Genomic DNA, 24221 nt, shown 5'->3' on the forward strand with positions numbered 1-24221 from the left:
ATCGACTGATTTCCAACAACACACAATAGTCTGTATGCCCGATTAGATTTACATTTTCAACACAACATCTGCTATATGCTTCAAAATAAATTCAAAGATGCACATGAAAAATTAGTAACAAAAACACAATCCAGTATGAGGTGAAAAAAGTTAGTTAATTTTTAATGGATTAATTTGACAATTACTACTAAAAATGGTTGCACTCGTGGGTGCATTATCTTTGAACATCAAAACAAAATATATACATCCTATGTACTGTAATGCAAAAATGATTTCTAGTTGTAGAGTATGATGTGAAGTGGGTATGTACTGTACACTGTTGAATTGTATACATTGAGGCTATTATTACACTTGACATTGTGCGTGCTGTAAATAATGATGATAAAGATCTGAAACAGCAGTATATTCATTACCACACATAGCACAGATAAGGCTCTGTGAGGCCCCTTTGTTTGGGGATGAATATCTGTTTGCAGTTCTCAAAGATCCTTTTTGCTTTTTCATCACATTTCCATCTTTTCTGTGGCAACTGAGGGCTTTCTTTTGCATACGATGTGTGTTTCTGGGACTTTGGGCAGTCTTATTCAAACCAAAATCCTGCTTTTGGTCAGATAAATTCAAAGTCAGGATAGGGGAGTCCCTTGGATGCAAGACTTGATTTGTGGGGCCCAAAAGAGCATTGCCTTTTGGGACTGATGACACAAGGGCATTGTTTCCCAGTTCATGGCACAATGTTGCTGACTGGTGGTTTGTAGTAGGATTTAACATGCTATTCGACTGTGGAGAATGATCATCCATGGACAGATCGAAAACAGAGTCTTGGCGTGTGACCTGTGCTGAGAAATGGCAAATTTGGTGACTGAACAACAAATCAAGAGTTTTAAAACGACTTGTGCACTGATCACAATTATAAGGCAGGAACACCGTCTTAGGCTTGTACTGAATCCAGCGGAAGTACGGGTGCTCGCTCATATGTTTTTTGTACGACTCGACAAAACGGAATCCTTTCCCGCATATTGTACACGTGAAACGACCTCGACGTTGTCGGTGGACTCTTTGATGACGCCACAGTTTGGTCCAGTTTTGAAGCATTTTCCCACAACAGGAGCATGTGTAACGCTGATGTGGAGCGTGAGTGAGCATGTGGGCTCGAAGTCTGCCTATGTGTCTGAACAGGCGACCACAACTGGGGCATAAATAACTCCTGGGGTCCGATCTGTTGTCGAGTTTGTTCAATTTGGACACAAAATGAGAGCGAAGACGTGTCGGTGTGACTGTCGGCTGGAAGGGTTTCACCAAGTTAGAGTTCTTGCAGTTGATCTGGGATGGTGGCCTTTTGTAAGTTTCACAATTGCCATTTATGGGAGAGGAGTCTGATTTCTGTTCTGATGAAAACCTATGGGCAGAGACAGTGTACTCTACCACTGACATTCTCTCTTCCTCCTTGACCGCAAAACAGGAGCCATTTTTTTCTCCTTGGCACATGCTACAATGGGCATGAAACTCGGATAGCAGACCAAACAGTTTATCACAATACAAACAGCGATAAAGCTTTGTACCTATGTGATCTCTCATGTGCTTGTTGAACTTTGGCAGGCTCTCCAAAACATTTTTGCAGATGTGGCACGAGTAGGTCAATGAAGCCTTTGCTACCTGATCGCTGGGCTGCATCTGGGAGTTGCCTCCTGGAGGTCGGCATGTATGGTTTTTTGCATTGCTATAATGACTGAAGGACTTTTTACAGCCTGTGCAGTTGTAACGCTTTACCGACCAATGTGTCAGCTCGTGCACGCGGAGGAAATATGACTGGCCAAAGGCTTTGCCACAAATATCACATTTGTAAGGCTTCTCCCCAGTGTGGACACGTTCGTGTCTTATGAGGGCAGACTGAAATTTGAATGACTTCCCACAGTACTGGCACACTTTGCTTTCACTCTTTTCAGGGGCCAAAGCTCTCTGAAGAGTTTCTACAGGGCTGTCCTCCGCATTTAACATGACAGCTTCTCGTTCCTGCACTTTAGTGTGCGTCTTCATGTGGCTATAATACTTGTCATCTGAGAATGTAACTTTGCAAAATGTACATTCTTTATTTAAGGTATTCTTCACATGCGTCCTAAGATGGAGATTTAAGTTTGATTTCTTGCTGAACCCTCTTTTGCATTCAGGGCATTCAAAGGGTCGCTCTCCTGTATGAACGCGTTGATGTATGACATACTGAGACATAAATTTATATGTGCGGCTACAGACACCACATTTCAACAGGGTTTTAGACCCTTTTTGGGTGTAGCTTATGTTTTGATCAGCCTCTGTATTTGTATCACCACAGTCTGTTTCATGTTGAGTTTCAACTTTATCTTCTTGACGTAACAAAATAGTTATTCTCCTTCTTCTCATGCGGCCTTTTCTTCGCCTTAAAACGCTTTGTTCAATGTAATGACCTTCAGAACTGCTGGTCATTTTCGCAATCTGTTGAGAACAGCTAGGATTATTTGACTTGGACAAGGGATCTAATTGATCCAACGGTTCCTCTTCGTTTTCCACTTTGACAACAGAGGGGATCTCAACCGGTTCAGGTGCTTCTTCAGAAGACGCCGGCACATCATTGCCACTTGGCGCTGGCGTCTGAGGAGAAACAGCATTCTTTGAATTGTCGCAATTGCGCGGACACTCCGAATCCTTGTAACTTTCATCATCTACTGGCAGCATTTTAGGGGAATTATTAAAATAAAAGTGGTTTCCAAAAGTTTGTTGATCTGCTTGCTTGGAAATCTGAGGCAAGAGACCTTCAGCTTCTTTTGGTTGCTGCAGTTCTACAGACTGTGGCGACAGGCAACTATCTGAAAGAGCCTGCTGATGGTCACTGTGCCTTTGCTCCACTGTCCCTCCTTCTACAGACCGGGGTGACAGGTCAACTCCGTTTCCACCACTGTTCACCTGTATATGCTCCCCATCCCTTTCCACCTGCTTGTCTGTATCACATTCTACAGGCCTCGGGGACAGTTGTCTTGAGTTTTTGTCTGGAACAGTTTGCAGGTGCTCTCCATCCCCACCTTGCAGTTTTCCAATCTCTGCTACATCCCCGGAACCTGTGTCACCACTTGCCACAGACACAGCCTCCAGAGAAACATCTGGTTTGAAAACTTTAGCAGGGATTTGGTAATCAATTTGCAAGTTAGATTTTTCAATAGCGTCAAGTCTTGCGCTACTTTCAGGAGTAGGAGACACTTCCATTTCTTTTGGGGAAACCATAACATCAGAGCAGCTGTTTTCCTCTAGTGCTAAGAAATGTTTTTTTTTACTTCTCAGTTTTTGTGTCGGACTTCCAGGCTCATTAACAAAAATAGCCTCAGAAACAACATTTTCAATAACTGCAATCTCCCTTTTCGTTGGTCTTGCTCGTGTTCTTTTACACCCCAAAGGGACATCATCCTCTGCTTTGCAATCAGGGACTGGACAAGTTCCAGCGGTCTCATTGTGAGGAAACTCATTTAAGAGACTTTTGACGTTGTTGGGTACAGCCTCAGCAGTGTGGATTTCTGAGCAAGTCGGCACTTCCATTGCAGTGCCGATCTCTTCATGTTCATCTGCCACAGGGTCGTTAGTAGTAGTACACACTTTATCCTCAAGCTTTGAGGGTTTTATTTTTCTAGGACGACCACCTTTCCTTCGACCGGCCAAAGGTAATCCATTATTGGTTGCTGTCAAGTGACACACACTTGCAGGTGCCATTTCAGCCTTTGCATCCATCCCTAACTGTGACGTGGCATTTGGTTGCAAGTTAGTATCAACAGGTCCTTCGGATTTCAGAGTCTCTGATGAATGGGATGCAGATAAAGGTTTAGATGGATTTTTCACTTTCATTTCCTCCCCCCATTTAGAATCCTGGCTCTCCTCACTGCATTCTGTATCTCTAGGTGCCTGTGGAAGACAGACAAAAAGACACAGGTACATCACAATAGTATTTCATCAGGCCCAGGCATGCAACTGTGGCATATGTCACCATGGATAAGGGTTCGAATGTTTTGTTAACAGTTGCTTGGCTACTGTGCTAAATGTTGTACTAGATTTGACTATGGTGAACCATCTGTATTGTGTTCTAAATGTAAATTATCAGAAAGGCACATGTAAGTGCACCTGTAAAAGCAGAATCCATAAAAGTATCTCCATGGAAATTCTAATCAAATTATTTACCCCTGACAAGGTACTGGTTTATTTTTAAGTCTTGTTACTTTGCTAATCTTTTTGTTTTTCCATGATGTAGTCCACATTTCGCCCTAAATCAGCTGGGAAAGGTGGCCGTAATCCCAACCAGGGAAAGGCAGAGTAGAAAATAGTGGGATGGATGAATGGTAGGGCAGACAGATGTGTATTTGTCCTACGAACTAGCTACCTCTTTGCAGTCTGTAGGTGCATGAAAGGAACTACAAGGGTGTGATGTCACAGTGGTTAATTCAGAGACTGTATACTGGTCACTCCTTCTTCTGCTGAAGGAAATTTTACTCCCCATGTCATGAGTCTGTGGAATAAACAGGGATTAGAAGGGTGTAATTCATCTTTTTGCATAATTGTCAAAAAAATAAAAAATTAATTGTACAGGAATTACCAGATAACTAGCAACTCTTTATTGCTCAGTGACTGTTTTTCTCAATGTATTTATGTCTCAAAAGTGTTCTCTGTCAATTGACTGTCTGTTGTCGTACTAGAGCGGCTCCAACTACCGGAGACATAATTCCTTGTGTGCTTTTTGGACATACTTGGCAAATAAAGATGACTCTGATTCTGTAACTCAAAAGATGTACGAGAAATAATGTTAACATTTTATTGTTAAAGCGGGGTTCAGCATTCAGCATTATTCAAATCTCTCTCAAAACCTGATTGTTTGATGTCTTTGAAAGATTATTAATCAACTTTCATATTTCTGATTCCAAATCCCTGTGTGTGTGTGTTTAACACGTTAATCAACTTTCATATTTCTGATTCCAAATCCTTTTGTGTGTGTGTGTGTTTAACACCGAGGTCTGTGGAACCACAGACTGTGAGTGTGAAACAGCGACCTAAAAGCTTGTGCTGTTGCTGTACACAACATATCTCAAAAGTCATTCACCAATAAAAATGATAATGACAATATTTTTTTTTTACCTCAATGTAGTTTCCAGATAGGCTAAATGTTAGTCTAGCTTGTTATATTTCTTCTTTCACTTCTATATCATCTTTGTATTTTGTGGCATTCTGGATGCACGGTGGCACCCCACTACATCTCAAAGGTCAGTATTGGTACTACGACAAACATCGATTTTAAGGGTGGAGAAACAATTGCCTGTGAAGAAATGATGTGCCGTGTTAGTTAAATTGAGCCCACTATAAGAGCAGTAAGTGCACACCAATATTTTCCTGATTTGTCTGGTTTCTCACATTAAAAAAAACTGTTGATATATATATATATATATATATATATATATATATATAAACACATTTTTAAAAATCAGTAGGTGTACCCGATGCTTTAAGAAAGATATGCTGCATGTATGCTTGATAATGGCAGTCAAGCCAGAATTATCATAATACAAATTAAGGAACCACGATGGCATCTCGGACAAAATAAAATACAGTGGACCCCTGCTATTCGTAGGGAATAGGGACCGAGCCCGACTGTGAAGTTCCCCTAAAAGTGATTAGAATTGCTTACATTAATAGTTTAAACCATATATGCCACCAAAAATGATCTCAAAAGACAGATAGATCGAAGATAAAAACCTCAGAGGAATTAGGACTGCATTAAATCATTTGTTGACAGTTGTGGTATTATTTTCTAGGAGTAAGCTAATTTTTATGTGGAGTTTTATTAATTTTCATGAATACAATATTTTCATAGTTGACCTTTTACAAATACTGCACTAATATTAAATGACAAAAGTAGTAGATTCGCAACATGTCTTGTAGTTTAGCTTAATTCAGTCCATCTTACATAAGTGTCTGTAACCTTTTATTACGACAGCAACCTTGTCCCAGACGCTTTATTTTTTATTTTGCTATCCATCTTAAAATCTGAAATTACACTAAACAGCAAAGGCGTTTTGCTTAACGAAGGCCCGGTTGCTAGCTCATTACCAACAACACTCACGAAAGCGTGAACAACAATAGCACATTGTCAATGCCAGTGATGCTCTCCAAGACTTAGTTGCCAATATTGTTTGGTGACTGTAAATTGAAGAGTTAAAAAAACAAACAAAAAAAAACAAAGTGCTTGCCTGAGTGGGAGAGTCAACACTGGTCCCTTGGTGCCCATGCACTGACGGCTTGCTCGGCTAGCTAGTGCTGGTTAGCACGAAGCTATTACCAGCGTTGTCGCTGCGTGGCTGTTTTATAAACATACAACCGCATTCATTAGTCTGACAATTAGAATTTGTAAACCTGCCACGACTTTTTTTTTTTTTAAAATCTTTTCTCGCCTTTGGGCAGCCGTGACTTGACTACGTCGGTACGGTGGCACAAAGCTACACAAGAGCCTGTCAATCACGTCTTGCGTACCAAGTGGCTACTTCATGTGCAGTTGGAATTTTGGGAATGCCCCACAGTGGAAGTGATTGCCATGCAAACAACATACACTGAGTACGATGTTTTGACTTCTAGAAACTATTCAGTTTTATCCCCAGCCGTTATTGATCTCGTAAAGCAGGAGGATTTACGATTCTGGTTTCTTTTGGCCGACAAACGAATAACACTCGAACATGTAATTTGAATGACAGTTAAATAGTAGTCACTATTATGCCAATGTTTCCCAAATATTGGCTGGGACGTGGAATGGCTTGTCTGTGCTGGTTAATGTTAGCTTATGTATATGGAAATCCGTGACGTCTTAAAATGAAAAAGTTGGTGAAAGGCTGCAATATTCTTTCACTCTGAATATCTCCTTTCATGCCTCCACGTGTGATCTGGTCCTCCGTGTTGTGTGCAACACAAAATACTGTATACAGAAAACCTTAAATTTAATTTCCCCTCCAAAAAATATGAGTATAATAAATTTTATTAAAATTGAGGATAAGCGGTACAGAAAATGAAAGATTTTCATTGACCGTTTAGTGTTGTGTACTTCCAAACGACGACCTTTCCTGGACAATAAAGACAAGACCAGAAACGATAGTCGAAAGATAAAAAAAACAAAGAGAGAAAAAAAAAGAGAGAGAAAAAAACAGTATGGAAAGCTGTTTGAGCATTTACTCGATATCCTTGATATGCAACTTAAGGTCCAAGTACTAGTACGTTCTTTGCATTCACTAGTTAAGATAATTTAGGACACTAGTAGAGCAAATGTGGCTTAATAGTAACATGTTTTCCACTACTAGTGCCACTTCCGTTCTACAAGCACGACCTAAAGCGGGATATCAATTATGATACTCAGCTTTCCACTTTCCGCTAGGGCCACTACGTTACTTGTGAGACAAAATTGTCCACTAGTTGACAACTGCGTGCTATTAGTCTGCTCATTAACGTGTCTCAAGTGGTGCGCAGATGTCAACTAGTGCAGTTTTGCCTTACCAGTAACATGTAGTCGTCTGATCGAAAATCTGTGCAAGACCGTAATGTACGTAATCGCATTACAGTCCTACCATTTTATATTTTCATTGTCCAAAATATAACTGCTCTGTATTAAGCCTTTTTTGCCTAATTGATAATTGACCAATATGCTGCAAAGGATGAGATGCCTGATTTTCATTGTTTCTGTAATGTACTAGTACATGGACCATAAACTGGATATCAGGGACAACTAATTTTGAAAAATAGAAACAAGTGAGAATTTGAAAATATAGTTTAATACATAAAGTTCACTTTAAACGAGTCAAAGTAAAATGGTCACAGAAGTGAATCCTCAAAGCCTAACACATTCTGATCATGCTAAACCATATTTAGAAAAAGGACAAGAAAACTAAAATACAGCGCCTTTGTTTTTGCCACACTTTTCATCTTTAACCTACATTGGTTGACTTTGTAATTTAGCACCAATGTTCAAATTCACTGGTAAACTTGAGAATTCAGATGTTTTGTCCTGACAAAAACAGGATCCAGCCAGATTCAAATGCATATTAAATTCTATCAAATCTAAAAGCATACACTCATACATGTATTTTAAAAGTACAGGTGTCAGGAAACATTTTACTCCTTTGGAATGAACATAAGCAATGTGCGACGTGCAAACCGGTCAAGTTTTAATGGGAACAGATGAGGTGACCTGGTAGATCATTTCAGATGTTTTTTCTGGTCCGGGTTCCACGATGTAACAATCGTCTTCCGTATCGTCTCCTGTACCCACATTTTCAGCGCGTCGCCCTTTGTCGTAAGCGACTTGTTGTTTCTTGACGTCCGCAGGGAACGTATAACTCCTCTCACCGTTCACCCGGGTGACGGTGGCCTTGGACACGACCGCATCCCGTCTGGGCTTGATCACCTTGCCGATGCGGCCGTGCTTGGCCATGAACTCGTCAGCTTTGGGACACTTGTGCCTCTGCAGCTGCTGAATGCTCTCAAAGGGGACGTGGCACACTCGGCACGTGAAGTCGGCTACCCCCGAGGACGTCTCCACGGACTGGCTAAGGTTTACGCTCGTCGTCGTGGGCGAGGGCGAATGCTTCCAGGTGCTTTTCTGGGCCGTGTTTAACATGGAATTTTGACGTTTGACCTGCTGGGAAGGCGTGGCGCGAGCTCCCTGAGGGACTCTGCCGGAGGTTCGGACATTTAGATTTTTCAACTGCAGGGCAGAGGTGACTTGAAGCATCTGACTGTTTTTGTTACCCGCATTGGAATACTTGCGCGGGCTCTGAGTCAAGTCTATTTCCGGGACAGGCTTCTTGTAATTCAGTGGCCTAGCCGTAATGAGTTTGAGTTTGGCCGTGGTGCTGGGGGAGTTACATGCGTGGAAGCGAGGCACTAACTTCCTGCTGGAAAGCAGCAGGCCACATCCAATGCAGCCACAGATTTTATCTGCAATGTGAGTCGTAATGTGTGAAATGAGCATTCGCTTGGTGACAAAACCCTCGCCACATTTACCACAAGTGTACGGCTTCCACTGGTTCCACTTGCGGACCGTTTGCACTACCACCACAGGCTGGTAGATTGTCCAAAGATCCACTGTTGGCACCCCCGCACCAGAAAACATACTACTCTTCATGTCTACTCCAGCTTTGCGAGGCAGAATGGACGACCACACGGAGGGGTACATGGTGGGCATGTGAGAGATCGGTTTTGAAATCTTTGTCGAACAAACTGATGCGGAGGGCGACTGCAATGCCGGCTTCCCCGACACAGATGCACCAACTGCTTTCCAGACAACTTCACCCGACTTGAAGCGTTTCAGCTTCTCCTCTTCCTCAATGTGCTTTTCAAATCGCCGCTTCTTTATTGTTTCGTGATGCAGCACCTGTTGTCCTGGTTCATGTGTGAAGTTGTGGCAGATCATGTCTTCGTATACGGCAAACTCTGTTCCGCACGAGCAGATGTGGCTAGTAAAGGGGCACACATGTTCCTCCAAAAATTTCTGGCTGGAAAAGATCTGTTCACAGCTGAAGCAAATCCCTCCAGTGCTCAAATCACTGCTTTCCTGGGGTTCCTGAAGTCGCTCCATCATCGGGCTGGGAATAGGAGAATATACTTTCAACGTGGCACCTGTTTAAAAACATTTAAAATGAAGATGTAAGAATATTTTCACAAGACATGGCTTTCTTTGAATCGTCACGCGTTCAACAGGAGCACGATTAACACTTTTGATGTTTAACACACGCGCAGAATAGTCACTTTAAGGTGAGGCAAAACCATCAACAACGCGTCACGGGGGCTTCAAAACGCATACCAGTGATCGATTTTTTTTGAACAAATGAGTTAGATTGTGACATTTTTGTCAGTGGCAGACGCTATTTTGATGGAACGTGAGCCTGCTAATGCTAACAAGCTAAGCGTAGCCTTAGCCGGCTCGCTGATGACAACGTTAGCTTACTTCGGCCGTGATGTCAAAAGTAGCGGCGTAGGAGAATTCGACGTTTATCCTCGCCACAAATAGGACAGTGCAGAGCCGACGTCGTTTTCGGGGAAAGCTGTAGTGTCGGCGTTCAGGCATAGAGTGAGTAGCATCCGACCACACCATTAAAAAAAAAAAAAAAAAAAAGAGGGGGGGGGGGGGAGGAGATAACAGTCTTCTTCTGCGAATGGCGCCCTTTGCTAACTGCACATCCTGTGTTGACAGGTTTATACTGGCCCCTAGTGACTGAAAACCGGAACTACCTTTATAATGTCGTCACTGCTGGAAGTGATGTCATGTATTTTGATGATGATACGCTGCGAATGTCCTAAAGCAAAGCAAAATATGCTTGAGCTTTGTCTGCGAAGATATTTCTTACCAGGTCGTCCGTTTTTCACTTGCATCAAGCATTTTCACCCTGAAATCTTATGTTTGGCTTAAAATACAAAATACCATAATTTTAGAAGTACAGGTAGTATACTAGTTTGCACCGTTTGCATACTAATTTGATGACATCCATGGTGACTAGCTATGGTAACTTATTTTAAGAAATCTTGCAAAGTTTCCTGTTCTGATGGCAGAATCTGTTTGAATTAATTCCTCATTTCACTACTTTTACTTTTTTTTTTTTTTAAAACCACTTTTTCCAAATAGAGAATTATAGTTGTATGATTAGTGCAAAGTGGGGAAGTACAATTGACGGTTCTGTCATGTAATTAGACATACGTAATGACAAACTATGCCAATAGTCACATTTGAACTTGGAAGTATAACTATAACCAATATACTAACAGCATATAGAAGTTAATGTATGTTTATATTTAAGATGGCAAATGTGTCCAAACTCAATAGAATCAAACTACTGGGCTAAATACTCACAAACACGTTTTCATGCATTTTAATTATTTCATCCCCCCTGCCCCCTATTTAAAAAGCAGCTTTTACAGGGGTCCAGTTTATGACAGGATTTCATTCCGAGGGCGGTAGTAGACATATATACATAAGACGGGACGCACCATAGTCGATCATTAAGGCCGGGCAAATTTATTTGTATAGCACAATTCATATACAAAGCAAATCCATGGTGCTTAGCTAAGGCAGCAGCAAAGTCATAATTCAGGTTAATATTTGTATTAAAAGCACTTCTTTGACCGTCGTAAACCCATCTATATTGTTTTCATTGCTAGTTCTCTTACTAGTGAGTACTTACAATATTTAAGCAAAAAAACAAAACAAAAAAAAAACCAAAAAACAAACAAGTCCCCACAGATGTTCCGTTTATTCGTTATCCATTTTCAGGATGCCTGTAGAACAATTGCAATACCATACACTACAGAGCCAACTGTTTGGAAGAATTAAAAGAGAAACAAATACAAAACCATGTTGATGAATTGGTATATTTAGCAACACCAGAACAAGCTAGCTACAGTACAACTAGTGGATAAAATTTGAAGTGCAACTATGTACATCCTTTGAAAAACAGGACTTAACTTGACAAAACTACACTTAATTACGCAGCAGCAACCTGCTATAAAACTAAAGTGTTTTTCCTCCTGTTACTGCAAAGCAAGTACAAATCAAAATGCAGCATCATGTCACAGTTAACATTATTTTAAAAAAACAACAGAAAATGCTATTAAGCCAATAGTTCTGCAACCATGACGTTATGCACCCTTCTGCGATGGGTTTTCAGTGATTTCAGACTTGGGTATGAGCACTGACAGATATCACAGCGGTGGGATTCAGACTGCTTGTGAGTCAGCAGGTGCTTCTGCAAACCGTCCACCGTGCCGAACCAACGGAGACAAACGGGACAGCGCACAGGCTTGATGGTAGGTTTGCAGGCGCCACTCCTCTGGTGAAACAGAAGACTGACCATGTTGGGGAATTCAGAGCTGCAGCGGGAACAGCGATACAATTTGGGTGCGTTTTGAGGTCGTCCGCCTTTGCATCGGTCCCAGGATAAGTGCCTTCGAAGGGAACACCGAGTGGCAAACGTATTTCCGCATCGTGTGCATATAACACGCTGCTTTTTGTCACCGTTTGAGCGCTCTGGGACTAGTTCCTTCTGTGACGGCTTATGCACTGGTGGAGGAGGCGGTTGCTGGTGGTGCTGTGGTTGTTGTTGAAGTGGCTGATGTTGGATCCTTAGTACTAGGGGTTGTGATCGCTGTGTTTGGAGTCCCGTCAGCAGCTGGTGATGAGGATGCATGTGGATCTGCAGGTGTACCTCGTAGTCTGCCCAAGAATTAACAGTCTCTCCACAGGTTGGGCACGTGTAGGATTCCTGCGCGTGCTTTTGTAGATGCTCCAGGAGGAGTCTTGGAGATGTAAATCCAACCCCACACTCACATGTCACTCTCCTGGGTAGCACAGATGGCAGTGACATGATGCCCCAGTTGTTTGCGTCATTATCTGCAATACCTTTTGCACCTCCCGGCAAATTGTGCTGCAACGGCTCTTTAGTTTCTGTCCTCTGCATCTGACATCTTCGCCTGTGAACCATCATGTTATCTTTGCGGTTGAAGTTTCTGCCGCAGACAAAGCAAGCAAACATTGGTTTCGTGCTGCTATTTTGGGAAACGCCACTGTAACTAGCACTGTGTGATACAGGCACAGGCCCCCGAGGCCGGAACCCACAGAGCCGCAAATGGCGGGCCAGAGTAGATGGTCGACTGTATGTTTTCTGACACCTGGGACAAGGGTAACGTTTTACACCATCTCTGACAAAATAGCTCAGGTCTGACTCCGACTCCATCTCACCGTCATTAGCAGCATTCTGAGAACTAAGCAGCTCCGTGTCATCGTCCAAGGGCATCGTCCACTGGCCTTCATTGCTGCTCTCGTTATGCACCGACGCCACATCCGAGCAATTGTTTTCCATCACACTGCCAGGGCCATGCTTATGCGTGTCCATCATGGAAGACTTGGACAAAAAGGGTGGGAAGCTTTTGGCAAAACCACACCAGGAAAAGTCTGACATTTCTGACTGCTCAGGAGTAGTAGAGGTTACCTCGACTTTGACACGAGGGGCTTCAGTGTAGACAGAAACACTGCCAATTTCATGCTCACCTTGACCATCCCTGTATGCTAAGGCTTTATTACTCGATCTTAATACTAGCAATCTGTCAGCGGAAGGATAGGTGTGAGGGGGGGATGCCTTTGGGCCATGACACTTATGCTTCTTCAGGTTGTACCTGCGAGCGTAGTTGTGCTTGCATACAGGACAATAGAAAGATTTTTTCATATTGTTAAAGCTATGGAATGGCATCATTTTTTGGACTAGTGGCAATGCACTTGGCAGATGCTCAGGCTTTTTCATCGACGGAATGCAGACATGATTGTCAGTGAAAGGCAGCTTTCCAATGATGAGTTGTTTGCAGCGACGGCAACATTTAATTCTCTCCTTTTTGTGTAAGAAGTGATGCTCAGTCAATCTGTCAGAGTTCGGAAAGGTCCGGCGACAGCGGCCACATTGATATCTCCCAAAGAAAGCATTATTGCTAGGATCTCTGAGTTTCTGACGGGTCTCAAGAACCACGACGGGTGAGAGCACTTTGGTCAAAGAAACGATCTTCTTCCTGCTGGAGTCGATAATTCGGCTAATGGTGGGAGCTTTTGTCTTTACACCAGGCTTCGCAAGCAGTCGCTTCAACTTTGCTACAGAGAGATCATTGACTGGTGGCTCTTCAAATTCTTTGACTGGCGTTATATCAACTGGGACGGCTTCTTGTTTGGGGGTGATAATATAATTACTGTCTTTTGGAGATGGAGACACGGAGGCGTGCTTCATGTAGGCCGATGCCAGCATTTTCATTAATTTGTTATTTCTAGTCAGTCGTTCCTCATTGTCACTGCTATGAACAGACTGTGAATCCCTCTCTGTCTCTGGCATTGGCTCAGTCGTTGCAGATGTCTTGTCAAGTTGTCCATTAATTTCTTCGGGGGTTCTACATTGCTCAAGAGGAGTTGATGGAACAACTTCGCTGTCTTCTGGTCTTTCAATAGCTTCAAGCTCTACTTTAACAGGCGGGGAATCTGAAGTAGAGGGGCAACATTGCTCAAGAGGAGTTGATGAAACAACTTTTCTTTCTTCCAGTCTTCCAAGGGCTTCAAGCTCTATTTTAAAAGGAGGGGAACCTGAAGTAGAGGGGCAACTCTGGACCGAATCTGTCTTTGCTACACTTGGCCTTAACTTGACAATCAGATTTGGAGAATCATCAGTAGACCCTACTGCACTTGAGAGGACTTTACCATCTGTCAATTGGAGTGACTTTAATTGAGAATCATGCGATTGCTTATGTTCAAGCATAAGACAGAAGTCGTGAAATTCCTCCCCACAATCACAGATATAAAAAGATGGTGAAGCGCCATCAGACGACGCTGATGGATTGGTTGACTTTAGGTTTGCTGTCAAAGCGCCCTGCGCGCTCATGTCAGGCTGCGCTGAAGGAGAAGCAATGACCTTGGGGAGCATGTTGGCATGCGTCGCCTGGTGTACGAGCAAGGCGGCCAGCCCACTGAAGGTTGCCGAACATGCCACGCAACGATACATTTTGGAGGATGGTGGCAGATTTCCCTGGAGTCCAAGCATCATGGACTGTCGTTTCCTGTAAATAACACACAAAGGCATGTCATTGGAAATTGCACACAACGTTCGCTTTAATAAATCTTTAAATATGGTGTGTTCAACAAGCTGTAATTTTGTCAAGACTTAAAGGGTCATATCCCAGCAATAGCAGGATCTTAAAGTACAGTGGAGCATCTTAAAGACCCTGTAAATTTAACAGATGTTTCTAATAACAGATGTTTCTAATAACATTATACAAGTTTGAAGATGATTCCTGAAAACATGCAAAGACAGAGAAATACAGTGCTGTGAAAAAGCATTTGCCTCCTTCTCAAATTCTTATTTTTTTTGCAAAGTTTCCCCATTTTAATATTTAAGATTAAACAGGTAAATTCCGATTATTTTGACCGATGTGACATCTAATTTTTTTCATGTCAATGAGAACAGTACAATTAAGATTTTTTCAAAACCAAACCAGGCCTTTTTCGTATGTGGATTTAAATTGGATATGTAAACAATCCGAGTGCAGCCTGGATGCGTAAGTCGCGCTCATTGTGACAAACGTCACAACTGTTCAACAAAACAGACACATGACAAAAGCAACTGCAGGTGAAGGAGTAGAAAACGGTCAGTGGTTGGCTCTGGTTGCAAAAAAATCCTTGAAATTGCCACAATCATGTCAGGACTGAGACCTACACACAGGGCTATATTTACTTCTGTAAACACACTGCATTTTTATGCGCATGTGTGTCACTTCACTCATTTCGTCCACATTAGAAGTGACTTTTTTTGCAATGTGAACGACTACATAAAAATGGATTTAACACAAAAAAAAAATGTGAATTGGGAATCATTCCCTGCAGTGGGAACACAGCCCTTGTTTTTTGTTGTAGAAATCTTATTTTTAATCAATTTAGCTGAGCTAAAGTACTATACCAACTATTCAAAAATACTTCCATAGAGTGTACAGTTACCGTGAAGGGATTCAATTTACACCGTGATTTTATACCGTGATATGAATTTTAGGTCTATCGCCCAGCCCTACGTGCAGCCTACAGACTATCGGTTTACGATTGTCCTGGTGTGCTCGGTTAGAAAACGGCACACAAAGAACTAATTTGCGTTCGAATACGTCATCATGAGGCACGAGAAGACATGCTCAGGTACCACAGTAGTTACCATTTTTTAAATTTTATTTATGAGCTAAATATAATAATTAATATATATATAAATATTTTCATGCAAATATTTACTTGAATGATAACTTTACTACTGTGTTAGCGTTGGTTAGTGATAAGACTATAACTCAAATCTGCCTTTTCTACAAATTCTCGTTAGGCTGAAGGAAGGGAACGATCATAAACTGAAGACCGCTCGTATTTATTTTTTCCACATTAGCAATGGGGTGGAGAGTCATTTTCCATCACAGCTGACTTTTAGCGAGTAGTGGTGTTCACCCTAACCTGATGTCAGTCATCCACAGGTCACCTAAGATTCACACCACTGAACACTTTAGAGTTGGTTTCTTCTCCAGGTGCCCTCCACATACTCCTACCAGTGCTAATTCATCCATAAGTAAGACGCAAAATGCTCACCCGAAATACGTCGCTGAAACATTGTAGAGGCTCTTGCATTAATTTATACTTTCTCAATTTGCACTACCTATCGCAAACTGGTAATAGAATTTACAAGGGTGTCCTCAGTTTACGACAGCACCATCATTTTGACTTTAGAGATGACAAGAATAGTTAGCGCTTTTAGGTGTTTTTTCATTGGATTATTTTATACAGTGGGGCAAAAAAACATTTAGTCAGCCAACAATTCTGCAAGTTCTCCCACTTAAAAAGTTCCTAAGAAAAAGATCAGTGCCAGGATATTCACTTTTGGACATACATTTGTCATGTTCATCGTCAGTTTCTTAAGAAGGTGCTCCGAAAGGCAATTTGAACATGTAAGAAAGTGTAGTTAAAAACATTATATTGTAGTATCTGAAATCTGAGTGTGGGCTGTTAAAGGACTTCTCTGATGCTGTGAACATTGGCACTTATTCATTCCATACTTCTGGATTTAAAAACAATGTCTGCAGAAAAAAATCCCCCCAAAATAGACTCAGTAGTAATTATAAGCTTGTTTTCTGATGACATTTGATTTTCAGACAGATTTTGTCCCGCCAACATTCAGGTCGAAACCTGCGTGAGCCGGCTAACCATGCAACAACAATGGAGGATGAGCATATTACCTTGTCAACTAGTATCTGTTCTCCTGCGTAATTGTTGCCTACATTGAAAGCCTGGATTTTATTTGTTAAGAATAACGAGTGAAAATAGTGAGGTTAGATACATTTGAGTCGGCTTGTTTTGTTCTAATTGATTGTCGTAATGAGTCATTGTAAAAGAGCCAGTCACTTAAGGTAAGTGCAGGTTTTGTCAGTTCGTTGCTGTATTTATTATATCGCTCTCCTTTGAAAAAGAGTTTGGGGGAAATTACATAACACGGGCATTTGCTTGTTAAGTTAAAGGCTTTTTGTAGAGTAGTGGCGTCGTGTGACCGAGGTGGACTTTGAAGACCACGGCTGGGCTGGCGCAGTGTTCGTACCACATTACTCAATGACACTGATACGTTAGTGACTTTTAGCATTTAAAATCAGTGATTGAACAGAATTTTGGGTCACTGCTGTGAGTGTGCAACAATATATACTACAGGGTGATTGAAAAGTAACTCCCTATTTTTAAGTACTTGTAATTAATTTCTGAACTATAATTCTTACAAGAAATGAACATGAGAAGAAAGTATTGCGTGGAGTTTTATTTAAAATTCGATATGGTCGCCAGCATTAGCCATCAGTTTCTCAAGCCGCCTGGGAACCGCATTAACTGATTTGACAAGGAACTCTCGTATTCGTCCTTCAAGTTCTTCCAAAGTCATTGGTTTGGTAGAATAGACTTGCTCCTTTAACGAACTCCACAGAAAAAAGTCGCAGGGTGTTAAGTCAGGACCTCTGGCTGGCCACTCATACAAAACAAAAATTGAGATACTTACTAATAGTAAGTATTTTAAAATAGAGAGTTACTTTTCAATCACCCTGTATATTGCCAAATGTATTTGCTCACCTGCCTTGACCCACATATGAATTTAAGTGATATCCCATTCCTAATCCATTGGGTTCAGTATGATGTCGTTCCACCCCTTTGCAGCTATAACCGCTTCAACTCTTCTGGGAAGGTTGTCCACAAGGTTTAGGAGCGTGTTCATGGTAATTTTTTTACCATTTGTCCAGGAGCACATTTGTGAGGGCACACACTAATGTTGGACAAGAAGGCCTGGATCTCAGTCTCCACTTCCAATTCATCCCAAAGGTGTTACATCAGGTTGAGGTCAGGACTCTGCAGAGCAGTCAAGTTCATCCACATCAGACTTTGTCATCCATGTCTATATGGATTTTATTTGTCATGTTGGAAGAGGAAGGGGCCAACACCAAACTTCCATTGGGAGAATAGAATTGTCCAAATTCTGTTGGTAAGCCGAAACAATTCAGAGTTCCTTTCACTGGAAATAATGCCTCGATCAGACTACAGGATTTTAGCCCCAATATTGGCCCGATTAGCTATCACGGGCGAGTTCCCAGATTGGCCCCAACATTTTGTCAGGAACAGCAAAACTTCTTGTAGTGTGACATAATCCACGACCAACGATTTGGGCCTACGACGGCAAATTATTATTTTTTTAATCTCTTCCGTGTAGTGCGAAATACCAACGACGACTCTCCGACAGCGCACCTTGACGTCGACCAATAGGATTGCGTATTGCGACCGGCACATTGGCTTCCGTGCTTGCCGTTGTCAACATTTACACGCACAAACCAATGTTTATCGAAGCTGTAGAGCATGATTCGACAGAACGCCGGCATGTTTATCTACAACTGTTAGTGCTAGCACTAGCTGGTTAAGCTACATAACGTTTTGTTGCCTGCTCGTGAGCCGTATCGTATTAAAAGTATGTGAACATACCTCAAGCAATCCTTGAATGAACATCCTCTCCGAGCACCGGTGATGACCACCACACGCTTTTTCTCATTTTGTTCTCTCTTGTCCCCTCCCCAACAAAACATTTGCACGATCCATTGTTGTTGTCATCACCATTGTATTGGGTGTACCCAGTTGCATTGACCAGTGACATGTTTTCTGGTTCTGCCTCTCCGACAGTGTTTGATAGGACAAGATAAAGCCGAGTGATTGTAAACGACGGGATAAGGTGGTATCGGAATACATGTCGTGTAGTGTTGCCACTGTCTGACCGAGACGGATACGACAAGATTTCATGGCAGTACTCTGACATAGTGCAATTGTTAAAGACCAAATTTGTCTTGTAGTCTGATCCAGGCATAAGCCCAGCTCCTGAAAAACAACCCCACAACATAATCGCCCCTCCACCAGACTTTACACTTGGCGAAGCGTGATTTGTCACTCCAGAGAACGCGTCTCCATTGCTCTAGAGTCAAGTGATGGCGTGCTTTACACCACTGCAGCCGACACTTTGCATTGCACTAGTTAAATGTATGGCTTGGATACAGCTGCTCGGCCATGGCAACCCATTCCATGAAGCTCTCTGCGCACTTTTATTGCACTAATCTGAAGGCCACATGAAGTTGGGAGGTCTGTAGTGACTGATTCGGCAGAAAGTTGGCGACCTATTTTTGCACTATGCGCCTCAGCATCTGCTGACACCGCCTCGTGGCCGAGTTGCTGTCTTTCCCACACAGGTCCACATTCTTACAATATGTTCTTACATTCAACTGTGGAATATTTAGTAGTGAAGTAATTTCACGACTGGACTTGTTGCACAATCGCATCCTATCACAGTTACCCACGCTGTAATTCACTGAGCTCCTGAGAGGTGACCTATTCTTTCACAAATGTTTGCAAAAAGAGTCAACATGCCTAGGTGCTTGATTTTATACACCTGTGGCCATGGAAGTGATTGGAACACCTGAGTCCTATTATTTGGATGGGTGAGCGAATACTTTTGGCAATATAGCATATGATAGCTTGGCATGAACAAAGCTTGTGATAAAGACAACTGGCATGTGCCGAGTTCATACTATTTTCATCAATGACACTAATAAATTACAATTTATTTCGCAAATTAGCAATTGAACATAAATTTGGGGTACTGTTGTGTTGATGTGTGTGTGCAACAATATATAATACCATTATATGGTATAATATCAATTTAAAGCTGTATTTGGAAACTCAACAAAATGTTTTTCCCCCTGAAGTCATTTTGGAGGTTTGAGGATTCTGCCTGACAGCAACTATTAGACTTTACACCGACTTTATCGAGCTGATCGTTATCGGCTGATATTTAGGATTGTATGCCGATCGGCTGAAATGTCATAATTCGCCGATCCGATCGGCTGAAATGTCATAATTCGCCGATCCGATCGGCTATGCAAGACATTTACTCCGTGTCGCCACGTGCACAGTATATTTTAATCCAAAAGCTAGTTTATTTTTAGCCTTGTCACGTCTTTTGACGTAGTACTGTAAATATCTGACAGCCAATTAAGTTGTTTTAAAAAACAAAACGACGGTGTGGGACAGACAACACGTCGGAGACAGGCAACACCTAATGCATGGATCAGACTACAAGACAAATTTGCTCTTTCACGATTGCACTGTCAGACTACTGCAATAAAATCTTGTATTCCGATACCACCGCATCCCGTTTTTTACGATCATTGGGCTTTATCTTGTCAACTCAAATGCGACTGGATACAATCGTTACCGTGGCAACGACAACAAGAGTGGAGCGAGCAGGCTGTATTATTAGGACAAAATGGGGAAAACCGTGTGTTGGTGGTCACCGGTGCTCAGGACAGGAGAGGAAGTTAGTTTAAGGCTTGCTTGAGGTATGTTCACGTACTTTTAATACGATACCACTCACAAGCAGGCAATCAAATGTTATGTAGCCTTGCAAGCTAGTGGTACCACGAACGGTTGGACGTAAACATGCCGCCGTTCTGTCGAATCATGCTCTAAAAGTTTCATTGTGGGTGAAGTCATTTAATTAAAAATAAAGTAATTTACTTACAGTAAGTTAGCACCCATTATTTCTGTCATGTAATGTTGGTTTGACCTGACACGATGTGACTTGATCAGTGATTTCCGACCTTTATGGAGCCAAGGAACATATTTTACAATTGAAACATCTCACAGCACACCAAAAAGTGGATACATTAATTACTGTATTTCCGCCCTGCCAAGACCATTCATTTGTTCTGTCTGTCACTATGCCTCACTGGCATAAATAGAGGAACAAAGATACATTATTTATTGTAAATATAATTTTTGGAGCAATTAAGTACACATGTATATGCAGTAAATGAACAGGTCATTTAAATAGATACATTCCTCCATCTTGTGATCGGATCAGTGATCGGTTATCGTTTTTTTAAACTTGCTGATCGGTCCCAAATATTCTGATCGTGTAAAGCCCTAGCAACTATATATTAAAATATGAGTAAATATTGCTACTTTATAATATAGCACATTCCTTTGTCCACATCGAAGCAAATTTGGTTTCCAGTTCCATCAGTGACATCACACCAAGACATTGTGGCATATCTATTTTGGTGATGAAAAAGGGGCGTTCCAAGGGCAATTATTTACATATTGCTGCTCCAAAACAGATACTATTGGAAATGACTTCCACTTGAATTTTCTTGAGCAAAAAATACAAAGAATTTAGGCCATCTGGACGCTATATGTCCTTTAAGGGTGGGCTGATTGATTTGCAGTTGTGACATCAGTAACGAGGAAAGCACAAGGGAAGAGCTCAGATGAAATTGCAAAGGGGAATTTAAGGTTCAACATTGGCTCAAGTCAGGGAATCTGTGTGTGGAGTGCTCGGGCTTGAGTTGTAGCTCTTGTATGAATGTGCATGCTGTTATTGCTAGTGATGACACTGACTGAAGTGGACCAGTGAATGTGCCATCCTTGACCACATCCTTGGGCATTACGATATGTTTTCAAAGGCTATTTTCCTGGTGTGGTTTTGTCAAAAAGGGATTTTTGATCAATACGTTTCCTTTATTGTTAACGTCAACAACAACAGGAACATGTATGTTCTGGTGTAATAACAGCATGTAGGTTCTGGTGTGATAACAGTTGACAACCAATGTTATAGAACACAGATGTCAAACTCAAGGCTCAGGAGCCACGTCCGACCCACCACATCATTTTATGTGGCCTGCGAAAGTAAATAATTCGTGTCAACATCTTTCTTGCTAAAATCTGTACCAAAATTTTAAATTGTAAATAATGAGATACTGCAATCATCCTTTTGTTGAGAAACACCCTTTTACAGTAATTTGATCAATAGTTTTAACAAACCATTTATCCTTCTGATTTCAAAACTAGTTATCCATCAATTTGTTGTCTATATGTTATACTTTGATGAGGTAACTAAACATATGGTTTCAGTCATAATGGCCCTCTGATGGAAACTGTACCAACACTGCAGCCAACAAAAAAAATAAAAAAAGTTTGACACCCTTGCTATAGACGATTTCATTTTACTCAAGGTATATCAAGGATCTACAGATTCATGTAATTCACGTGAAAGCAATGCCATGTGGTGCCACCATCTAATCCCCTTGAACTTCATATCTTTCTTCAATAGATATAATTTGCAGCCTTGCAGTGAAATAAAAATCATGTCAATGTCTTTCAAGTGCCAACGGCACCTCTTTTAATTAACATTTATACCTAAACTAGAGTTGACCTATTATATAGATAACAACACGTGCTTTGGAGACTGGCTACAAAATGCAATTATGTGAAGTGCAAAACATAAGACTGCCAATGTGAACGTGTACGGATTATTACTTTAAACGGCAATTACGAATGAAAATTAACGCCAAGCTAATGCTAAAATGACTCGAGCGTGATCAATCCCGACCACTTCGCTAACTAACACAGCTATGCTAACATTGCGACGCTAAATTCAACACACGGTTATGGTTAGGCGCTGTAAAAAAAAAAATCGACTAGCTGCATGCTAAGCTCGTATACTTGCTCGGACGGTGAAATAGTGAGAGATAAGCGAGGGGAGGTGGCTGGCCACGCTCCCGGGAGAGGCCACACAAACAACGGATACGAGCGAGCTACCGCGGTCTCCTCTCAGTAGCTTTGTTTTTTTTTTTTTTGTTTTGTTTTTTTCCTGCCCCGTTTAAACACTCACCTCGTCCCAAAAGCGCGGTGTCCGAAGCCTTTGAGGTGGACACAAAAGGCTAACTAGCTGCGTGGATCCGAAGACATCTGGCCGGGTACTGTGCGTGAGGTCTCGGTAACGCGGCTCAACCTCGAACAAATGTGAAAATGTGCCAGGGGGAAGAGCAGCAGGAGGAGGAGGAGGAGGAGGAGGAAGAGGAAGAGGAAGAGGAAGAGCGACGTCCAGCTGCGGGGTCGAAAGACTGGGAAGCCCACACCGGCGCATGCGCAGTGGACACGCCTGCAGTGAAAACGCCTCTGCCCCTGGAAAGCTTGGTCACGTGGTTCCCCTAAGCAGCCTCTCGACTGCCAAATACTGTACTGTGCAGAACCCAGGGAGTCTCACTAGACCAGTACACGTGTTTGCACTGCCAAAAGCAACCATTTTATAAATGGGAAGCACATCCACCTCACAGTTCCAAGTTTCTGATTTCAAATCTTGACTTAGGTTCTCCCTATGCTTGTGTGGGCTTTCTCCAGGTACTCTGGCTCCCGGTACCCTCCAAGATAAGATATGCATGTTAGGTTTATTGAAGACTCTAAGCAAGCTGTAAATTGACTCAGTTCGGTGCAGTACATTTTTTGGCATGTCCATTGTCAAACGGTGTAAAGGGTCCCAAACAATGCCATCCATACCAGCCCACAATTCAACACCTTTTTTTGGGGAAAAACAGCCAAGGTATGTTAATATAGGGTACAGTATTAGCCTAATTTCCACAGTGATATGGTTCAATTGACTTTGGTACACTGCATACTGTATTTGATTGCATTTCCATTGCAAAAGATCACAAAATATCGGACTCGAACCATCACACTTTTCGCTAGCTCCTTCTTGGGAGTTGGGCCTGCCTCATAGGTCTGAATATCTGGGTTTGAATTTTAGTTCCGGCCTTCATGTGTGGAGTTTTGTCGGTTCTCCCCGTACTTGCGTGTTCATTCTCTGGCAACTCTGGCTCCCTCCCACAGTCTAGTGGGTACGCTAACTCTCATCCAATCAGCTGGGATAGGCTCCAGCACGCCTATGACCCTAATGAAAACAAGGGGTACCAACAAGAAGTAAGTTGGCTCGGTTTGGTTAAGTAGAATTTTTTGGCACCATCTATTTACTACTACCATCTATTCTGTTCAGAGCTGCAATCGATCCCAGCTGGCTTCAGGCGAAAGGTAGACTACAACCTGGACTAGTTGCCAGTCATTTACAGGGCACATAGAGACAGACAACCATTCGCACTCACATTCACTGGGTGGAAACTGAACCCACCCTGCCTGCACAGAAGTCAGTCCAATGAAAAACTACGTACACCATGTGTGACCTCAAAAGAGAGCACTTCTGCCTCTCAGTTCTGAGGTTTTGGGTTTGAATCTTGGCTCCAGG

General features: G+C 42.1%; 3 protein-coding genes across 10 annotated transcripts in view; all 3 read right to left on the bottom strand.

The window, feature by feature from the left end:
• Window positions 1–136: 136 nt before the first annotated feature.
• On the bottom strand, window positions 137–6558 carry si:dkeyp-84f3.9 (zinc finger protein 484). Of its 3 annotated transcripts, XM_061775970.1 has the most exons (4): window positions 6450–6468; window positions 6249–6356; window positions 4391–4516; window positions 137–3918 (listed from the first exon to the last, which is right to left on the bottom strand). In XM_061775970.1, the coding sequence occupies exons 3-4, from the start codon at window positions 4505–4507 to the stop codon at window positions 346–348; spliced, it is 3690 nt and encodes a 1229-aa protein (XP_061631954.1). In that variant the 5' UTR covers window positions 4508–4516; window positions 6249–6356; window positions 6450–6468; the 3' UTR covers window positions 137–345. The 3 variants fall into 3 exon arrangements, with proteins under 3 accessions (XP_061631954.1, XP_061631953.1, XP_061631955.1); XM_061775969.1 differs by having other exon boundaries at window positions 6249–6558; XM_061775971.1 differs by lacking the exon at window positions 4391–4516 and having other exon boundaries at window positions 6249–6558.
• A 1231-nt stretch (window positions 6559–7789) lies between these two features.
• LOC133479274 (uncharacterized) lies at window positions 7790–10145 on the bottom strand. Its single transcript, XM_061775998.1, has 2 exons — window positions 9986–10145; window positions 7790–9657 (listed from the first exon to the last, which is right to left on the bottom strand). The coding sequence occupies exon 2, from the start codon at window positions 9617–9619 to the stop codon at window positions 8198–8200; it is 1422 nt and encodes a 473-aa protein (XP_061631982.1). The 5' UTR covers window positions 9620–9657; window positions 9986–10145; the 3' UTR covers window positions 7790–8197.
• Window positions 10146–11266: 1121 nt separating this feature from the next.
• The window catches only part of znf1035 (zinc finger protein 1035), a 64896-nt gene continuing 51941 nt past the window's right edge, over window positions 11267–24221 (bottom strand). For 4 of the 6 annotated variants that reach the window (XM_061775966.1, XM_061775963.1, XM_061775965.1 and 1 more), the window contains one exon: window positions 11267–14616. In XM_061775966.1, the coding sequence (XP_061631950.1) occupies window positions 11643–14603 (2961 nt within the window). In that variant the 5' untranslated portion in view covers window positions 14604–14616 and the 3' untranslated portion in view covers window positions 11267–11642. Of the gene's footprint in view, window positions 14617–17686; window positions 17960–22817; window positions 23100–24221 lie in introns of those variants that run through there. The other 2 variants (XM_061775961.1, XM_061775962.1) reach the window with 2 other exon arrangements.

Source organism: Phyllopteryx taeniolatus, chromosome 6 (assembly GCF_024500385.1).
Source record: "Phyllopteryx taeniolatus isolate TA_2022b chromosome 6, UOR_Ptae_1.2, whole genome shotgun sequence".
Taxonomy (NCBI): Eukaryota; Metazoa; Chordata; class Actinopteri; order Syngnathiformes; family Syngnathidae; genus Phyllopteryx; species Phyllopteryx taeniolatus.